General features: G+C 41.7%; 1 protein-coding gene across 4 annotated transcripts in view; it reads left to right on the top strand.

Annotated features, from left to right (window-relative positions):
• The window catches only part of kcnab1a (potassium voltage-gated channel, shaker-related subfamily, beta member 1 a), a 103,722-nt gene that overhangs the window by 82,681 nt on the left and 4,127 nt on the right, over window positions 1–16,914 (top strand). For all 4 annotated transcript variants that reach the window (XR_005070339.1, XM_037072187.1, XM_037072164.1 and 1 more), the window contains exons 4-13: window positions 3,189–3,268; window positions 4,295–4,339; window positions 6,342–6,386; window positions 7,838–7,881; window positions 7,986–8,072; window positions 11,325–11,410; window positions 13,219–13,339; window positions 13,650–13,744; window positions 16,201–16,321; window positions 16,793–16,881. Coding sequence is in view for 3 of the 4 variants with exons in the window: in XM_037072187.1 (XP_036928082.1) it covers window positions 3,189–3,268; window positions 4,295–4,339; window positions 6,342–6,386; window positions 7,838–7,881; window positions 7,986–8,072; window positions 11,325–11,410; window positions 13,219–13,339; window positions 13,650–13,744; window positions 16,201–16,321; window positions 16,793–16,881 (813 nt within the window). In the remaining variant the exon portion in view is untranslated. The remainder of the gene's footprint in view (window positions 1–3,188; window positions 3,269–4,294; window positions 4,340–6,341; window positions 6,387–7,837; window positions 7,882–7,985; window positions 8,073–11,324; window positions 11,411–13,218; window positions 13,340–13,649; window positions 13,745–16,200; window positions 16,322–16,792; window positions 16,882–16,914) is intronic.

Here is a 16,914-nt window from a genome sequence, read left to right as displayed (position 1 = left end):
CGTCTCGGTTCTGACCGTCTGCTCCTCTGCAACTCTTCATCTGTAGGCTACACGTACAAGCTGTCTTCAGCATATTCCTGCAGAAAGTCTATTACCTATTGTGTGTGTTCTTTAATTCCAACTATTTTTCACTGATCCGAGCACTTTCTTACTTTTTTTATCCACATCCAACTTTGTCTTAATCCTCCATCTATTCTCTTACCTCTGCAGAAAATCTCTCACCCCACCCTTCCCTCACTTTATTGAAAATCACCCTCCAGTGCCCCCAGCAGAGATTGTTTCCCCTTCGCACTCAACAGAGACCAGTTAGAAGAAGAACACGCTGTTCATTTTTTGTCGTCCCTCTTTTCCCAAATTTGTCTCTCCTCAGCTGACCCCTACTTTCTTTAACCTCCATTATCCAGCCCTGTCTTTTCATTCTGCTCTGTTTGGTTTAATGACTGTCCATCCAGACTGAATGAGCCATTTTGAAATGTGGCCACTGTTCTCTCTGTCCTTTACTTCACTCCCTCACTGTCTATTCAACCTTCTTTGAAAGCAGTGGATTTGCATCTGATAATGATGCAGGTCTTAAACATGAATAAGTTCTGAAAACTGCTGCAGATAGTAGTGTTATACTGAGCTGAAAAACATTAAATTCCCATTACTTTTCGAGGCAAAGACTGTTGTGCTCAGTGAAGCATTGATACAATATGGTACAGATCCTTGTAACACATAGTTACAACTCAGTTTTAAACACCACATTAATTGCTGGACTCATGAAAATGATGCCAAGCAGTTTCACGGTGTTTAACACATTTAAAATGTACAAAACACAGCACTGATATAAGACACTGGCAGGCACCCTGAGTTGAGGTATCTGGCACATCTTCCAATTGAGTTAGAGTTAGATTGTTTTAAATCATTTTATATCATAATAGTTGAAACGTGTGTTCGCTTGCTCAGGATCAAGTTTAAAATTGATTTTAAGATATCCTATTTGTTATGTCCAGCTCTCTCTGGGAATGAGACTCATTGACTTTTCTTGCAAATAGGACATTTAAAATGTTACCGATCATGTTCAGATTTGGCTCCAAACTATGCAACAGGCTTCGAGCTCAGATGGGATCTATGTCCTGCTGAAATCACATTTTAAATCAGTTTTTATCACCTGTTTTTATCGACTTGTCATCCCTTTATTCTTATACTTGGCCTTTTTAAAAAGTCTTTTTGTTATCACTTACACTTTCTGTATTTTATTTGATTCATTACGTCACTTCTCTCTGCCTTTGGTTCCTCACATTGATATAGATCCTTGTTGTACATGGTTTTATCATCTTGCTTTTTTCCTTTATGAGTTGTCCTTTCATTTTGTCCATCTTTAAAAACAATAATAAAATAGAGATAGATAAAATTATTATTGTTGTATCATTATCATACATCGGCTTGGACTGTTTGTGCAGGTTGCACCAAGAAGGTTGAGGAAGGTTGAGACAGATTCTCAGAGGAGAGATTATCATGTTCTTTGAGAAACAACACCTCCGCTGTCTGCCACCAGTGAAACACACACACAGACACACACACACACACACACACAGAGTGCTCACACTGCGGGCGTATACACAAGGGCAGACTAACAGATTGCATGCACACATGTAAACACAAACACACAAACCAACTCATGCACATGTAAGTCCACAGGGAGTTGATAGCAAATTCACTTAAAGTCCCCATGTAATAAAACTCACAACGAGGAAATTAGATCTCGGTCTGATGATTTATGGTCACCATGTCTGCGAAAATGAACAAATATCTGCACACATGCCGCACACACACACACATGCACACTTAAGTAAAGCATTAGCACTTAATAACTAAACAGAAATGAGTTGACACTACTGTACATCATAGAGGATATTTCAAAGAAAGTCACACTGTGATCCCAATAAACTCTGTTCATCAACAGACTCACAGCCACACAGTAAGAGCAGGCGAGTTCAGCCTGGCAACTCAAGTGCACTGCAGTATACTCGCACACTACATAGAGTCGAGTACTGCAGCATACATACAGTATCCAACTCATCCTTTACTATAGGGGGCTGTTTTTAAGCCTTGCAGCTCGCCTCACTCTCTGCCACAGCTGCTGCAGTGCTGTTCAGGTATAATTTCATAAGCCAGCCCAGCATACACTTTAGGGGTCTAAGGGTGGGGTTGTTCTGGGTCAAAAGGAGCTTGTAGGACGTTTGGTCTGACCACGATGGAAATCAAAATTGTGTATAGGTCTTTTTGGAAGGCGGATTGAAAAGATGAGGGCCGTAGAGAGGGCAGAGGCGCTTTGTTGTTATATATGTTGTCCATAAGGGCTTACATTTTTAGACAGTCTCTCCTGTAAGTCATCCCTTGTGTTGCACTCAGACGTTCAAATGAAAAGTGACAGAAATAGTTGTGAGGACTAGCAGCGAGAACTCAGAGTGGGAAGTAGGCGTAAATGTTATATTGCAGGTCAACATTATACAATACACCTAATCCATGACTGTCCGACAAGCAGCTCTGGTGGACCGTCGTGAGGAGAAGTTATTACAGTTGCTCCTTAATCCCTGTTGTGCTGACTCGCGTATCCTTTTGGGGACTGACGAGGTCAGAGCCCAGAAGTCAGATATCAACGCGGTACATATTGGGCCCTCACACGATAATCCATTCCACAGGAGTTGGCAGACTGAAGTAGTGCTGTAAATTGAATAACACAATCAAAGTTATTTATTTACTTGTAAATTATTTGTGTTCTGTTGAAAGTTTTGTTAGTGTGCTTTCCAGAGAGAGAAACTAAGCAAAAATATAACAGCTGGTAAGTCCAGAGTTACTTTCAAAGCATTCTTAGAGAGTTTGCACCTTATTTTGGTGCCGTCTGTTTTGTTTGCTGTGTTGATTTAAGTCACTGGCTTGATTGTCTTGTATTTAAGTGACGTGGTAGCTCTGAAGAAGGCCTCAGGTCGAAATGCACGGGCACTGTTATTTTAATAAAATGTGAATCTGTGGTACTTTCATGGCTGTAAACTATCTTGATAGGCTGGACAAGTCCCTAAAAAGATTTACAAAAGATAATACATATTTTGCACTCTGGCCTCACTGTACCGTGTGTGTGTGTGTGTGTGTGTGTGTGTGTGTGTGTGTGTGTGTGTGTGTGTGTGTGTGTCCTGACCTCTTGCCAGATTGCAGAGCAGCTAATGACCATCGCTTACGAGAGTGGAGTCAACCTGTTCGACACAGCTGAGGTCTACGCCGGTGGCAGGTTGGTGTCATACGAACCTCTCTGCTCAGCTGAGCTCATAACATCTATTCATGTTTCAGTGTGATCAGGTGCAGACATTTGGCCCCATTCCTTTAGTGAAGTCATGAACAATTGGCAGGTCTGGACTGATAATTCTAACCTTAGAAAAAAAGTCTCCTCACTAGACTACTACTTTTTCACAACAGTTTCTTTAAAACCTTTTCAAACCTATATCTGAGACTGGATGGGTGAAATTTACTTCCTCTTAAAGGAAACATCTGCTGTTAATGTGATGCTGGAATTCTCATTATTGTGGCTCTTTGCTTGGAGTAATTTGAGCCTGCGCCTTTGGATATTGTTGAAAGATAAAGAGAAGGGTAAAATATGAATATTCTTGGTTTACATTTAGGATTATAAGAATGTTTGGGTATTTGTGTCAGACTAAATGGCATTACAGCTCTGAAAAGGCTTGCAGCCGTCGCTGTAAACTAATCAGCCAAATTAGACAATTAAACAGTCTGAGTCTGATGTAAACGCCTCTCTAGCCTGTGCCAGCTTCAACAGGACAAATGAGATCATTTTCTTTATTATCTCATCGTTCAGCAAGTCATGATAACAATTTGTCATATTCCATACGTTTATACGACTTGCACAGCAGTTTGTGCTGCCAAACCTGAGTGTGACATCAGAGGTAAACTGCCAGCGTGTGAATATGGCCTATACACTTAAAAAATTGCCTCTTCTCATTGGAGTTTGACCCTTCTACTGTTAAAACAATCCATATGGGCCACTTAGTGAGTGACTGCACTTTTAGAAAAAAACAACAACCAAAAATTTCAAATTTGTTGGCCGTACAATTCTTTCACTATACGATCATTAAGAGTATTCTAAGACTTATTAAATGCACTATTTAGCCGTCCATTCATGATCAAATAGGTTTGCCATCTTTATAACGCACAGGGGGCCTGTTTTATCTGGTGACAATGAAATGTGGTGTTTATGAAGTCAACTATCTAATAACTCCGCCTCATTTATATTGCCTTGCAGGGCTGAAATCATTCTCGGAAACATCATCAAGAAGAAATGCTGGAGGTAATGGCAACATGAATGCGTCTGATGGCTTCATCTCTTTCGTGTGAGAGAGAAAACCAGAGAAGGACCCTGTGTGTGCATGTCGCAAGAGACAGGACGTGTGTGTGTGTGTGTGTGTGTGTGTGTGTGTGTGTGTGTGTGTGTGTGTTTGAGGCCTGTATGAAGGAAAGACGAAATGGAGGAGGAGAGACGGGGGATGTTTTTCCCAATGGTGTGGGCAAACGCACATGTTAGTGTTGCAAGTGTGTGTAAGAGACAGACATGTTAGATGTTTAAGTGATGCCGAGTTTGCTGTAATTTGCATATTTCTGCATACATATGCACACTTGTGCACACACACACACACAGGCAAACAGACGTATTGCATCAAAGCATGGAGCAGTTACCCTGTTGGCCTTCAGCCATTTTCAGTTTCCACACATTTCAAATATTCCCTTGATGGAGTTATTTGAACATGCTCATTTTTGTATTATTGATAAATTCCGTAGGAATCAGGGAGGAGGAAGTTATAGTAACATCAAAGGAAGCAACTGATGGAGCCTAACAGCAACATCAGCCTCTCTATGTCAGTAAGAAGCAGCACTAATGTAGCTCATTCTCTAAGCATTCTGGCTTGTAATGTTTATTTGCAGTGATATTTGTGTAAAAGACTGTTGGCAAGTGGATCTAATGAGTTCAGATCCGGAGAGAGTGTGATAATATCGGCTTAAAATGAAAAATCAGCATCGACACGGACATTTCTGCTGATATAACAGGCTTTAATTATGGGCATGCAACACAAACCCACTGCATGTTGAGACTTTTTGTTTATGTAAGCAGGTGGTGGAGAAAATATGTGCACACATTGCTACTGCCGTCAGCCAAAAGCAAAAATCCATAATTGCTCATCCCTACTCCTGATTAGCGCACACATGATTTTATCCACTGACTGTCAACGCCAGCTGACCCAGACTGGAACCGTCCCGGTCCAGTTTTGGTCTGATGGGTCTTCAGGCTCGACTGGTATTCATGATCAGCTCAACAGTCGCTCAGCATGTGTCCTCGCCTTTAGTGACATGCGCTGATCTGACTGCCTTACACCAGTAGGCGGTTTGATGCTGGTGCAGTAAAAACACACTGGTCCTGGCATTTCAGTCTTTTCAGTGTCATCATGAGTTTACAGAGCCGATGAGAGGACTGGAAGTACTGAGGGATGATGATCCACTTTTTACTACATGCTAGACTTTAACAGGAAATAAATATATGAGTACTGTCACACAGTTTCCAGTGCTGCTTGTGTTTTGATATTCTTTAAATTCAAACTGATGTTCATCAGTTGTCTCACACACACACACACACACACACGCACACACACACACACACACACACATACACACACACACACACACACACACACACACACACACACACACACACACACACACACACACACAGCATGTATTGATTTGTCCCATGTGACTCGAGTCTGCAGATGCTTGTCACTGTTGGAGCCTGTTCCACCTTTAATAAGCAGCTCTGTTACCATCGCTTGATGGAAAACAAGACGTAGAGCTTATCCTTTAATACAAAGTAAACAGACTGTAGGCAACCACATATGGTGTATCTGGAGGGGAACATTTAATGATTTAACAGATCACCAGGCATGTAATAACAATGCGTCACCCAAATCTCGTAAGCAGCGTGTGGGTGGCATATTCACACCTGTTGTATGTGTCAATGATTAGTCCAACAGTTTGAGGATAAGAGGACATTAAACTGCTTTAGACTGAAAATGAATGTACCTCAGGGACGAGAGAAGAGCCGATTATGGCTTTAACTGCAGAGAGAGCAGATTTAAGGATAAAAACATCTGTGATCGGATCAAATGTGGTGGAAAGAAAAGTTGCGATGGACCTGTGTGTCTGGATGAGAGAATACAGTGAGCAAGTGCAATGTATTATGCATCGCTCTCTCTGCTGCATCTGTCCTCTGACTTTCTGTTTCTGTCTCTGCACTTTGTCAGGCGATCCAGCTTGGTCATTACTACTAAACTCTATTGGGGAGGAAAGTAAGTAAGAAACTCTATGTATTTTATTGTGAATAGTACGGTAGTGTACTGCACCAAAGTAAAAGTACTGTTACTTTTCACAAACTGCTTCTCTAGTAGAATTAAAAGTAGTCATCCAAATATCTACTTGAGTAAAAGTCCAAAAGTATGAACTAAAAAAGTAACTTTAGTAGTGAATAACTTAGAAAATAAAAGAAGAAAAACATTGGCACAAGTCTTGTCTGTTGTGGCTCTGACAGGAATCATTTCAACCTCAGATGGTCCTGATCAGGTAAAAAAGTGAAGACATAATAATCTTTATTTGGGATGCAATGACAAATCAACATCTTCTGATTATACAATCTGCCACATTTACACCAGGACAATAAATGTTCCTCATTTGGTTGTTGTCCTCTATTTTATATCAAGATTTGGCAAATACATCTGCTAAATCTGTGGATAACAGACCATTTCTGTCATGTCAGAAAGTAAAGAGTGCCCACATTACAGTAACAGTGTCCTTAGTCAGGTCATACAGGTCTGTCAATCACATGAAGACAATAAGACTACAGAAGTGGTTCAATGACTTGTTTAGGTCAGTTAAGAGATTATGCTGTGATGTTTCAGCATTGTGTATTAAATACAGATGTGTCCTCCACCTGTGGTGAAATCTTTGTATCAGTCACGTCCACGTTCATGTGCATAATTCGGTCTCATCAGCCCCTCTGATCATGTTCAAGTTAGTTAAAAAAAGTTAAAAAGTTAAGCTACATTTATTTAGGAGGTCTCAATGAGGTTAAACAGGCAGTTTGCGTGGCCTTTTCCTCTGTGACTGCCTGTGCATCATGTCACATACAGTAACATCCACCTCCTCTGCTGAAAGTGGAGAGAGAGAGAGCGAGAGGTGGGCTAAAGAAGTCAGTTTAATATTACACACACACACACACACACACACACACACACACACACACACACACACGGACTGTTGCGAACAGGCTGTCACACTCCTTGGCAGAGACTGTCCAACTGTGTCTGGAGATAAGGATGAAGGTATTCTCTCTGTTCCTGAGCATCCCTTCTTCCTGGGAGGAAGACTTAGTCCTCCACCTCCCTCCTCCAGAGTTTGGATGCATAACGATGCTGAACGGTTGAAAGCGCACTGACCCATTTTAATAAAACAGCCTGATATGCACATTCTCATGTCTTGTCCTCCAGCCGGGGTCAGAAGGTGTTTCAAAAAAAACTTTGACTCTGCTAACTGCTACATTTAAAAAAAAAAAGAAAAAAAAAAAAAGTTATTATAAAGTCATATAGTTAAAAGGGCCAGAAAGTCCAGATGATCTCGAAGTTTAGTGCACATTCTTCTCATTTTCCTTTTTGAAGACCCAACATGATTTTGTGACTTAGAAATATATAGAATAAATAAAGACTTGACGGTGTAGCTCGTCATTGATTTGTGTTTGTCCCATCAGAGCAGAGACAGAGAGAGGACTGTCAAGGAAACACATAATTGAAGGTAAGACAGATGAACTTTTTAACTCACTGTACATTTAAAAATAAACTGTGTTTACACAATCACCCTCCACTATCTGAACCCTCACACCTCTCTGCATCTCTCAGGTCTGAAGGGCTCTCTACAAAGGATGCAGCTGGAGTATGTAGATGTAGTTTTTGCCAATCGCCCTGACAGCAATACTCCCATGGAGGGTGAGTCAGCCAATCAACTTTGTACTTGAATAACCAATCAGCTTATATGAGTTGCTTCTCTGTCACTTGTCCCGAGGCCACAGTGAGTTTATGATGTTGGATGTTGACTTCCAAACTGGTCAAGGCAGATGGAACTGGATACAGCTTCTTTTTTTCCTACCCCTTTAAGATTTATGTGTTTTTTTGTTTGGGGACTGCAGAGAGAGGTTGTTTATTCAGTATTCGGCTAGAGGGCAACTGTGTACTTGCAAGTGAAAATTACAGCGTCAGAAAATAACAAAATAATAAATGCGATCACAGCGTTTGAATTTCTCATAATCCTTACACAGAACCGGTGATGTTAGAGCTGCTGTACTAGAGCTCTAAGTCCAGTTTTGCTTCAGCTGAGGCAGGCAACCCCACATAATTCATCATCAAGAAGCCTATTGTTGAAATGCAAATGAGTAGTGTATTGGTTCTTCATTAGTCATCATTAACAAATTGTGTAGTATTCCATTCTACAGATAAAGCCAATTAACTGTGGGTTTTCACCTTATTAATTAGTGCTCACAACTAATCAATAAGGACATTACCTGTTGATATTACCTGCTTTGCTCAGAATTCCTACTGTCTTGCGTGGGACTTTTCAAATGTTTCGAACTAAACCCAACAAGACTTAAATTAATGCAAACGTGTAAGGCTACTGCAACAACGTGGACGGAAACAATGTAAATTTTTGTTTCAGTGTTGAAGATTTTGATGACTGATGTGAAAGTGGAGTGGGGGGATATCGCTAGGTTATATTTACGTCTTGTGAAATTGTGGAGGCTCTGTTAGTGAACCGGTGTAGGATATCCTATGACACACACACACACACACACACACACACACACACACACACACACACACACACACACTAAGACCTTGATTTCACACTTTTTCTAGCTGTTGCCTCGTTATAGATTCCCTCCGTCCTGGAAAGTCAGCGTACTGTCTTCTACCATCTGCGCCCACTGTTCATTTCCTTTTCAATTTCTTCAGCTGTTAGATCTGTTGCTCTTCCTTCCTCTGACTCGTTTTTCACTCCCTCCTCTTCTCCCTCTTGTTATATTGGCCGGAAATGTGAGCGAAGCAGCATTTAAATGTGAGTGCAGTGTGCACAGTCGCAGCGTGCTGCCGGAGACGGAGCGAGCAGGATGGCAGGAGGGCAGGCCGAGGGATGGAGAGGAGGCCGGGAGACACAAGACATAGATACTGTGTTATTTCACTCGACAGGATGGTAATTAGTTCAGCATCTGTGTTTGATCTTGTGAACAGAGTCTTACCAAATTTAAAAGGAAAGCAAAAAAAAACCCCACCGTCTGAACTCAACACTTTTGGTCGTCTTGATTAATCATTCTCCTGCAGATCTATTCTCTTTCCTTCGATCCTGCTGCAATACTTATTCTTATTCACAGTCAGTGTTTCCTCCCTCTTAGCTTCTTACCCCTCACGTTCTGTTGTGGTTCCAAGAACCCGTTATGCAGATTGAAATACAAGGGTCCTGCCACAGAGAAGGATTGCAGTATAATTGGAGTGAGCGCGGGGTGATGATGAATAACCTTAATGACAGTCTTAATCTGAGTTTTTGTTGGCCTTGACTGCTGTTGGCTCGCACAGTCAGCAGTGTTGGAGCTAATTGCATCATTAAAAATGCAGCAGCTTGAACGTGATCAGAGGGGATTTAGTATGTGAGCTTGTTAGTTTGTCCCCGGAGTTGTTATGGATGGGTGATGAGCCGTCAGCAGGTAAGAGACACTCAAGGAGGTGTTTGGAGGCTTTTAAACTTGATCAAGGCTTCACAAAACTGGAACAAAATAAAGTTTGTGGACTCTCAAGGCCACCAATTCTGCTTTTTAATTGTCTTAGTGCCTCTTGCTTCTTGACTCCTGTGTGCTTTGGCAAAAAAAACATTCATAAAAACCTGTCTTGTCTTTGTTTTTTTTTCACGTGTCCTTTCTGTGTGACCGTTGGTTTTCTGGGTTTCATCCATCTCTTTCTTTTTTTTGGCACTGTCTTCTTCATGTGGCTTGGCTATTGTTGATTCAGGATACGTTGCCAGCCTCCCGGCAAGTCAACTCAAAATAGTGCCTGGTGTTTTTTATGCTCATTTTTCAACAAACAAAAAATACCTTCTCAGTCACTTTCTGTCTCCGCTGCAGCTTGGTTTTCTGTTTGTGGATTATCTGCACACATCAGAAACCATACATCCAGTTCATACTTTTATTTTGGGTTTCTACTATGAAATTTTTACATGATTAAATGTTAAAAAAAAACAAAAGAAATTGTTTCTTCTCATACTGTACTACTGCAGCAACTTTCTGTCTGACAGTTCTGTTTGAAGGACTGTCTCTTCATTGCCCGGCTCTTTAAGACACTTTCACTGTGTTTATATAATACCAAACCCAGGAGCTATTTGTAAGATATGAACAGATTTTTAGTTTAAAATGTTCAACATGTGAACCAACATTATCAACAGAGGGTGAAGAATCAGCATGTTTTATGTTGCAGAGGTGTCTACTCAAGTTAGCATGCTAACCAGCTAGCCCCAGCCCGCCCTGACTCATAATTACACATTGCACCTCTTTGTATCTAACTAATCCATGAGCTAATTAGCTTATGGAGGCTACTTAGCTAGCTAAGGGCAGCCATCAAAGAGCAACAGCTTCATACTATGGTGATATGCTGCCCCTATGTTTTTTAAGCTACTGTTGAATTCTGGCCAAATTCTACAATTGCACCTTTGATTAGTATAAACACAGTTATACCATCTCCCATTCGAGTTAGACTGATATGCCTTGGTGACATTTTTCAAATACTAATTAATTGTAATTTAGGACTGCACAAAGTCGTCTCTCCAATGTCCATTCTCGCTCATTAAGCCTTAACAAGTTCATTAAAGCCAGTATTGAATCTGCGTTGAGTAAATTATGGATTTCATTTTCATGAAATCTTTTCTGAATGACAGTCAAAACTGTTGCAAGACAAGAGTGAAACATGCAGAGAAATAATCTTTCTTACAGCAAGGTTTTTGCTGCGTGTCCCCTCGGAGTCTCATGAACACCACCTAAAGCCCCCAGCGGGGACCGGCGGATGTGTTGTGTTTGTTTAGCGGGCAGAAGTGTGGAAAACATACTTTTGAGAGGAGCATTTCAGGAAATATGTTATAGGCTTTTAGTAGCACTGTTTCCCATCGATCCAGCTGACTGATAATCTCTGCTGTTATCTCTACAGAGATTGTTCGGGCCATGACCTATGTGATCAACCAGGGCATGGCGATGTACTGGGGGACGTCTCGGTGGACAGCCATGGAGATCATGGTAAGCAGCGAGGAGCTATGAGTGTCTGTTCTGTGTCCGATTCTCATTTTGAAGTGAATGATTAAAACGTTCAAGGGGATCATTTACAACTTATTTACGCCTGTTATTAAACTGGGATCTATGTCCTGATTAAGTACTCTATCTGGAGAATAAACACTGGCTGTGCATTTACACCTGGTGTTATTAATGTGTTCTCATTATTCTCAATTAGATCGGATCTGTGCCCTCCAGAGCAAAACCTAAATGTGAATAATCTGAAACCAGCCCCTGACTCTCTTAAAAATGCTTAGTGAGTTATTGAGTTATGGGAAACTTAGTTTGGCTTTTTTCTTGCTCATAATGGGCCTTTGGGGGTGAATATGCATGACAGTAACCACGATAGGCCCAGCAACAGATTAAAAAAAAAACCCTGATTGAGTTCTATCTTGGATGTGTCAGTAGTAGAAGAAGTAGTCATATATTTTACTTTTCATTTCAAAGTCATGTATGCCTATGAGATTGGATCATACATCAATGTAATGTTGCAGCAAGTATAGGGGGAGCTGATTTCAAATACTTAATACAGCTTCAGCTTAAATAATACACAATTATTGATTAATTAATTTGTCGATTATATTTTTATGAAGTTGTATTAAATTAGATATTTTGTCTGAGATGTATTTTATGCAACTCAGCTACAAAAAAGGAAGTGTGATGAAATGGAAAACCGTGCTGTCTTAAGGTTTGAGGAATAACAGGTGTGTCTAGGAAGCCTTCCCGCTGAGGCACAGCGGCGATCTCCAGCTTTGTTTCCACTTCCTGTCAGAATCGATGCACCTCCCAGCTCAACTCTCGCTACAGTAATGAATATATTCAGGGTGTGTGAAGCCAAAGTGGAGAGTTATGAAATGAACATATCGCTAAAGTGACATTCAAGGACCTAACACTCATTCTCTCTCTCTTTCTCTCTCTGTCTCGGGTGTCTTTAACGCCCTCCCTCCCCCCTTTCTAACCGCGGCGCGATGTGTTGACATTCTCTCTCTGTGATCACGGTGAAAGGGAGCAGATATCTTTGTAGAACACAAGCCCACATGAAAGCTGTGTAATTTAGATAGCATCAATAATGAAGAGGAGGGGGCGGAGGGGTAAATACGGCTGCTCGGTGTACGTGACGAGGCAGCAGTACACACACACACACACACACACACACACACACACACACACACACACACACACACACACACACACACACACACACACACACAGGCTGGAGGCAGAAGTCATGGGCTGCAGCACAAAAGGGTAATTTGTAAGTTGAGTGATGGCACCAACATTATCGTTGGTGTTACGCTGAAAAGATTCCCCCTCCTACAGCTCTCCAGTCCTGACATGTGTTCCCCAGCAGGCGACCTGTAAAATGAAAGTGTAGGGAGTGTTTAAGGAAGGCCGACATGTGTGTGTGTGTGTGTGTGTGTGTGTGTGTGTGTTTGAGTGTGTATTTTCCTCTGGCATGAAGGACACACGGGAATCCAGATATGAAAGTATATAAGGAAATTTGAATATGATGCCTCGGAGAGATGTGCTATGGAATATTGATTGGGTGACTTACTTTGAGCCCCGCATTTGAATGGGTGCCACGCTCCCACAAGCTGATTAACACCCACCCTCCCGTCTCTTACACGAGTTTCTCTCCTAACCTTTACTAAAATGCAAAAATCACCTTTTGTTCTTTCCTTCAAGCTTCCCTCCTTTATTCTCACCAAAAAGAAAACAACATCGAAACAACTGTTCATTTACCTTTATCTCTGTCTTCATGTTTTTATCTCTAGGAGGCATATTCAGTGGCAAGACAGTTTAATCTCATCCCTCCGGTGTGTGAGCAGGCAGAGTATCATCTCTTCCAGAGGGAGAAAGTAGAAGTTCAACTTCCTGAACTTTACCACAAGATAGGCAAGTATTCATTGTGTCTGTTGTGACGAAGTAGTCATTCGATGCCTGATAATGGAATGTCTTGATGCTAGTTCGAGCACACGTTCGACGGTCGGAACATTCTTGCACTCAGTTTGTTATAAATCAGAAAAATAAGGAATTAACAAACGGATAAATAATCTCCGTCAGCAGCTGTTGTTCATCTCTTTTCATCCTGTCATACATTTTCACTTTCCTGGCACTGTTCTCGCACATTTTTTCACACCTCTCGCTTTGACGTGTCTCACCAAAACGTCTCCTGTTTAACTCCTGCTTGTCTCCATGGTGATAGGAGTTGGGGCGATGACGTGGTCACCACTGGCGTGCGGCATCATCACAGGGAAATATGAAAATGGCATTCCTGAATCTTCGCGGGCCTCCATGAAGGTAGGCAAGAAAACCTCATCAGAGCTTGATTTGTGATATTCAACACGCCAGGGTGATGTAGTGTGTTCTTAACGTAGAACAACCGCATGGATCAAAGTGAAAGCTATGATCAGATTTCATGTGTTTAATACACATCAATTTGTGTCAGTGTCAGGAAGGTTTATTTAGAAAGTAAGGCCTTAGATTAGTCTCATGAAGAATCTTTGGTAACTCTGATATGGTCAACATTTTTGAAAGTGTTCATTCACCCAAACATCACAGATAATGAGTAATACCTACACCAGACAGCTATGTTTAATCTATATAGTATAGTGTATAAGCTTTTTTTCTCCCTTCTAGAACTACGACCTGCCTCTTTCTTCTCAGTTCAAAATACAAAATTCTTGAAACAGTTCTCACTCTGCCCACAAATGTTTTCACTTGTTTCAAAGGCTGTGTTGTGCCGGGAGCTGGTCATTACTTTATGTTAGTGGACTCAGTTTCTAAACTAACGTCAGCTACAGTTGACCCTGTAAACGGGGTGGAGAGAGGCACTCGAGAACGTCCATCAAAGTCACATCCTTTGGCGTGTCACAGACAATCCAACGCGAGTCCTTCACAAAGGAACCCACAGTCCAGCATCATTAATCGGCTGCAGGCTTGTATAGGCAACGAGAGAAACAGGGAAGGTCTCGTTTTTCATGTCATGTTACTATCTGCTCGTATAAGGCCAATCAAAGAAGTGATTAATACATGTGAATTGCTACAAATTGTTACACAGAGTCAAGAGTTTGGGGGATTAATTATTGACAGAAGTGGGCACAAAATTATGTAAATGTTTTTTTTTATATTTTCCATCTTTTTCTCATGAAATACCTGCACCCTTCACCTTCGCAGGCTTGTAGAAATACATCAAACTAAACAGTCTGTGAGGGAAGCGTTCTCATAACTCATCCTAAAGCTCTATTCACACAGGACTAATATCACCAGGGGACCTCGTGTGATTCGGAAATTACCACCCCTCGTCTGTGTTTCATGTCATGCATTCGCTCATGGTCGCAATATGTAGTTAATGTAGTTTAGAGTTGTTGTGTTCACTTTCTGCATGTGTAATGAGCAGAAATACACACATGCAGCTCATTCAGATCAAGTAACAGATGGCAGCCTCATGTTGCTTCTCACCTTCGTTGTCATCACTCGTTTTAAACTACATTATAGCTGATCTCACGGCACAGATGTTGACTGCTGTTCAGCATATTAGGAGCCGCAGTCACATTTCTTCCTTGTTCAGTTGTCTGACGACTGAAAACAGACGTTAAAAAATGAGGAAACAAGCCCACAGAGTCACAGAGATGCTGATTCGCACTGGACTTATATTATCACATGACCTTCAAGTTGGTTCAGGAGCTGCAACACTGCAGGTTTTTTTTAACCATCCAGAGCACATGGAGTCAACAATAAATGCGGCTTATTGTGCAGAGCAAAACAAAGTTATGGACCGGCAGTTTTGGACATCACTTACAAAAGAAGATCCATCAAAGAATGAAAGCGTTCAACCATAACACAAGTAGCCTGTGACAGCCAGCAGCAGGTGCAGTGGGCTAAGAAGGACGATAGAGGTTAAAACCACAGCCCGGCCTGGACTGATGTGATTGTTGATAAAACTACGAGCCAAATGCCAAAGCATGAGCTGTGAAATAAGATGGAAAATATCCAGTAGATATCGTCCCCGAGCCAACATAACTCGACTGTGACAAACAGACTAACACATGGGCCAGAATCCCTGTGGAAGACTTTCAACACCTCTTTGATTGCACGCCACGACTGTCGTCCAATACAACATTAGCGAAGCAGATGTCTCTCATGCTTCAAACATTTAGTCGAGCGATGCTGGGAATGATTTTCAGTCTTGTTTTAATTTAGCTTTTACAGTGTATCCACATACTTTAAGGCTCAAAGGAATAGTTTGAAATGTTAAGAGATACACGCTTTGATGAGAGTATCAATATGCCTTTCACATATGTGCTAGTTACAGCCAGGAGACTATTATCTTAGCTTAGCATAAAGACTGAAAGCAGGGGGAAACAGCTAGCCTGGCTCTGTCCATCAGGTTCCTACAAGCACATCTAAAGCTCACAACAAAAGAAAATGTGGGTGAAAAGTAATTAGCTTTCCAAAGCTGTGTTATTCATCTCTAGCCCATAACTACAGTAGAAACAGATCAATACAAGCTGCTGTATTGGCATGTATGATTAAATGAAGTCATGTTTGCAGCACCATTATCTACTTCTCAGCCTTACGCAACGTGCTCGCAGTTGAGCAGCACTCACTCCCTCTCACTCCTTGACTCTCCTTGACTTTTCCCTTCCTCGAGTTTTTCTCCCCCTCCCCATCTCATCCGTGTCTACTTTGCTTTGTTTCTTCCTCCTCCCTCACTCACCCGTTTACTCACTGTCTCCCCTCCTGTCTCCCTCCAGTCCTATCAGTGGCTGAAGGAGAAAATAGTAAGTGAGGATGGAAGGAAGCAACAAGCCAAGCTGAAAGAGCTCAACCACATAGCGGAGAAGCTGGGCTGCACTCTGCCTCAGCTGGCTGTGGGTAAGATGTCTCTGCCCACCTTTACCTTCTCGCAATGAGCAGGAACATTTTGAATGCAAGACGTGACTGCACATCACCCTTCACACAATGTCTGTGTTCTGATTTGATTTTTCCCACTGGCTTCACACTGACACACAAACACACAGACATTTACATCTATTTGTGCATGCTCGTGCATCAATACAGTAACTGAGCTGCCTGGAAGGTAGACGTAAATGCATTCAGATTCAAAACATCTGCGGTGTGCTTCGGAGAAACGACTGGCAGTAATGTTAAGGTTTACAATATGAATTGAATCCACTTAAAGAAACCTTGGATCTGCCTTTTAATGCCCTGTGATGAATGGCTATATGGATCCCAGCAGAGCAAGTGGCGGACTAAAAGGCTCTGTTTTATTTGTGGACGATAACACGCGGCAGTGTGCCATCATGTGGGCGCTCTGTGAACATCAGCCTCACTGTCTCTCTGCAGCATGGTGTCTAAGAAATGAGGGAGTGAGCTCGGTTCTTCTGGGAACGTCCAACCCCGAGCAGCTCACCGAGAACCTCGGCGCCATACAGGTGGGATCAGAAAGCTATATCTGGTTCTCTTCA

Source organism: Acanthopagrus latus, chromosome 2, assembly GCF_904848185.1.
Source record: "Acanthopagrus latus isolate v.2019 chromosome 2, fAcaLat1.1, whole genome shotgun sequence".
Classification (NCBI taxonomy): domain Eukaryota; kingdom Metazoa; phylum Chordata; class Actinopteri; order Spariformes; family Sparidae; genus Acanthopagrus; species Acanthopagrus latus.
The sequence above is the reverse complement of the archived record's forward strand: the minus strand, read 5'-3'. Positions and strand labels throughout refer to the sequence as shown.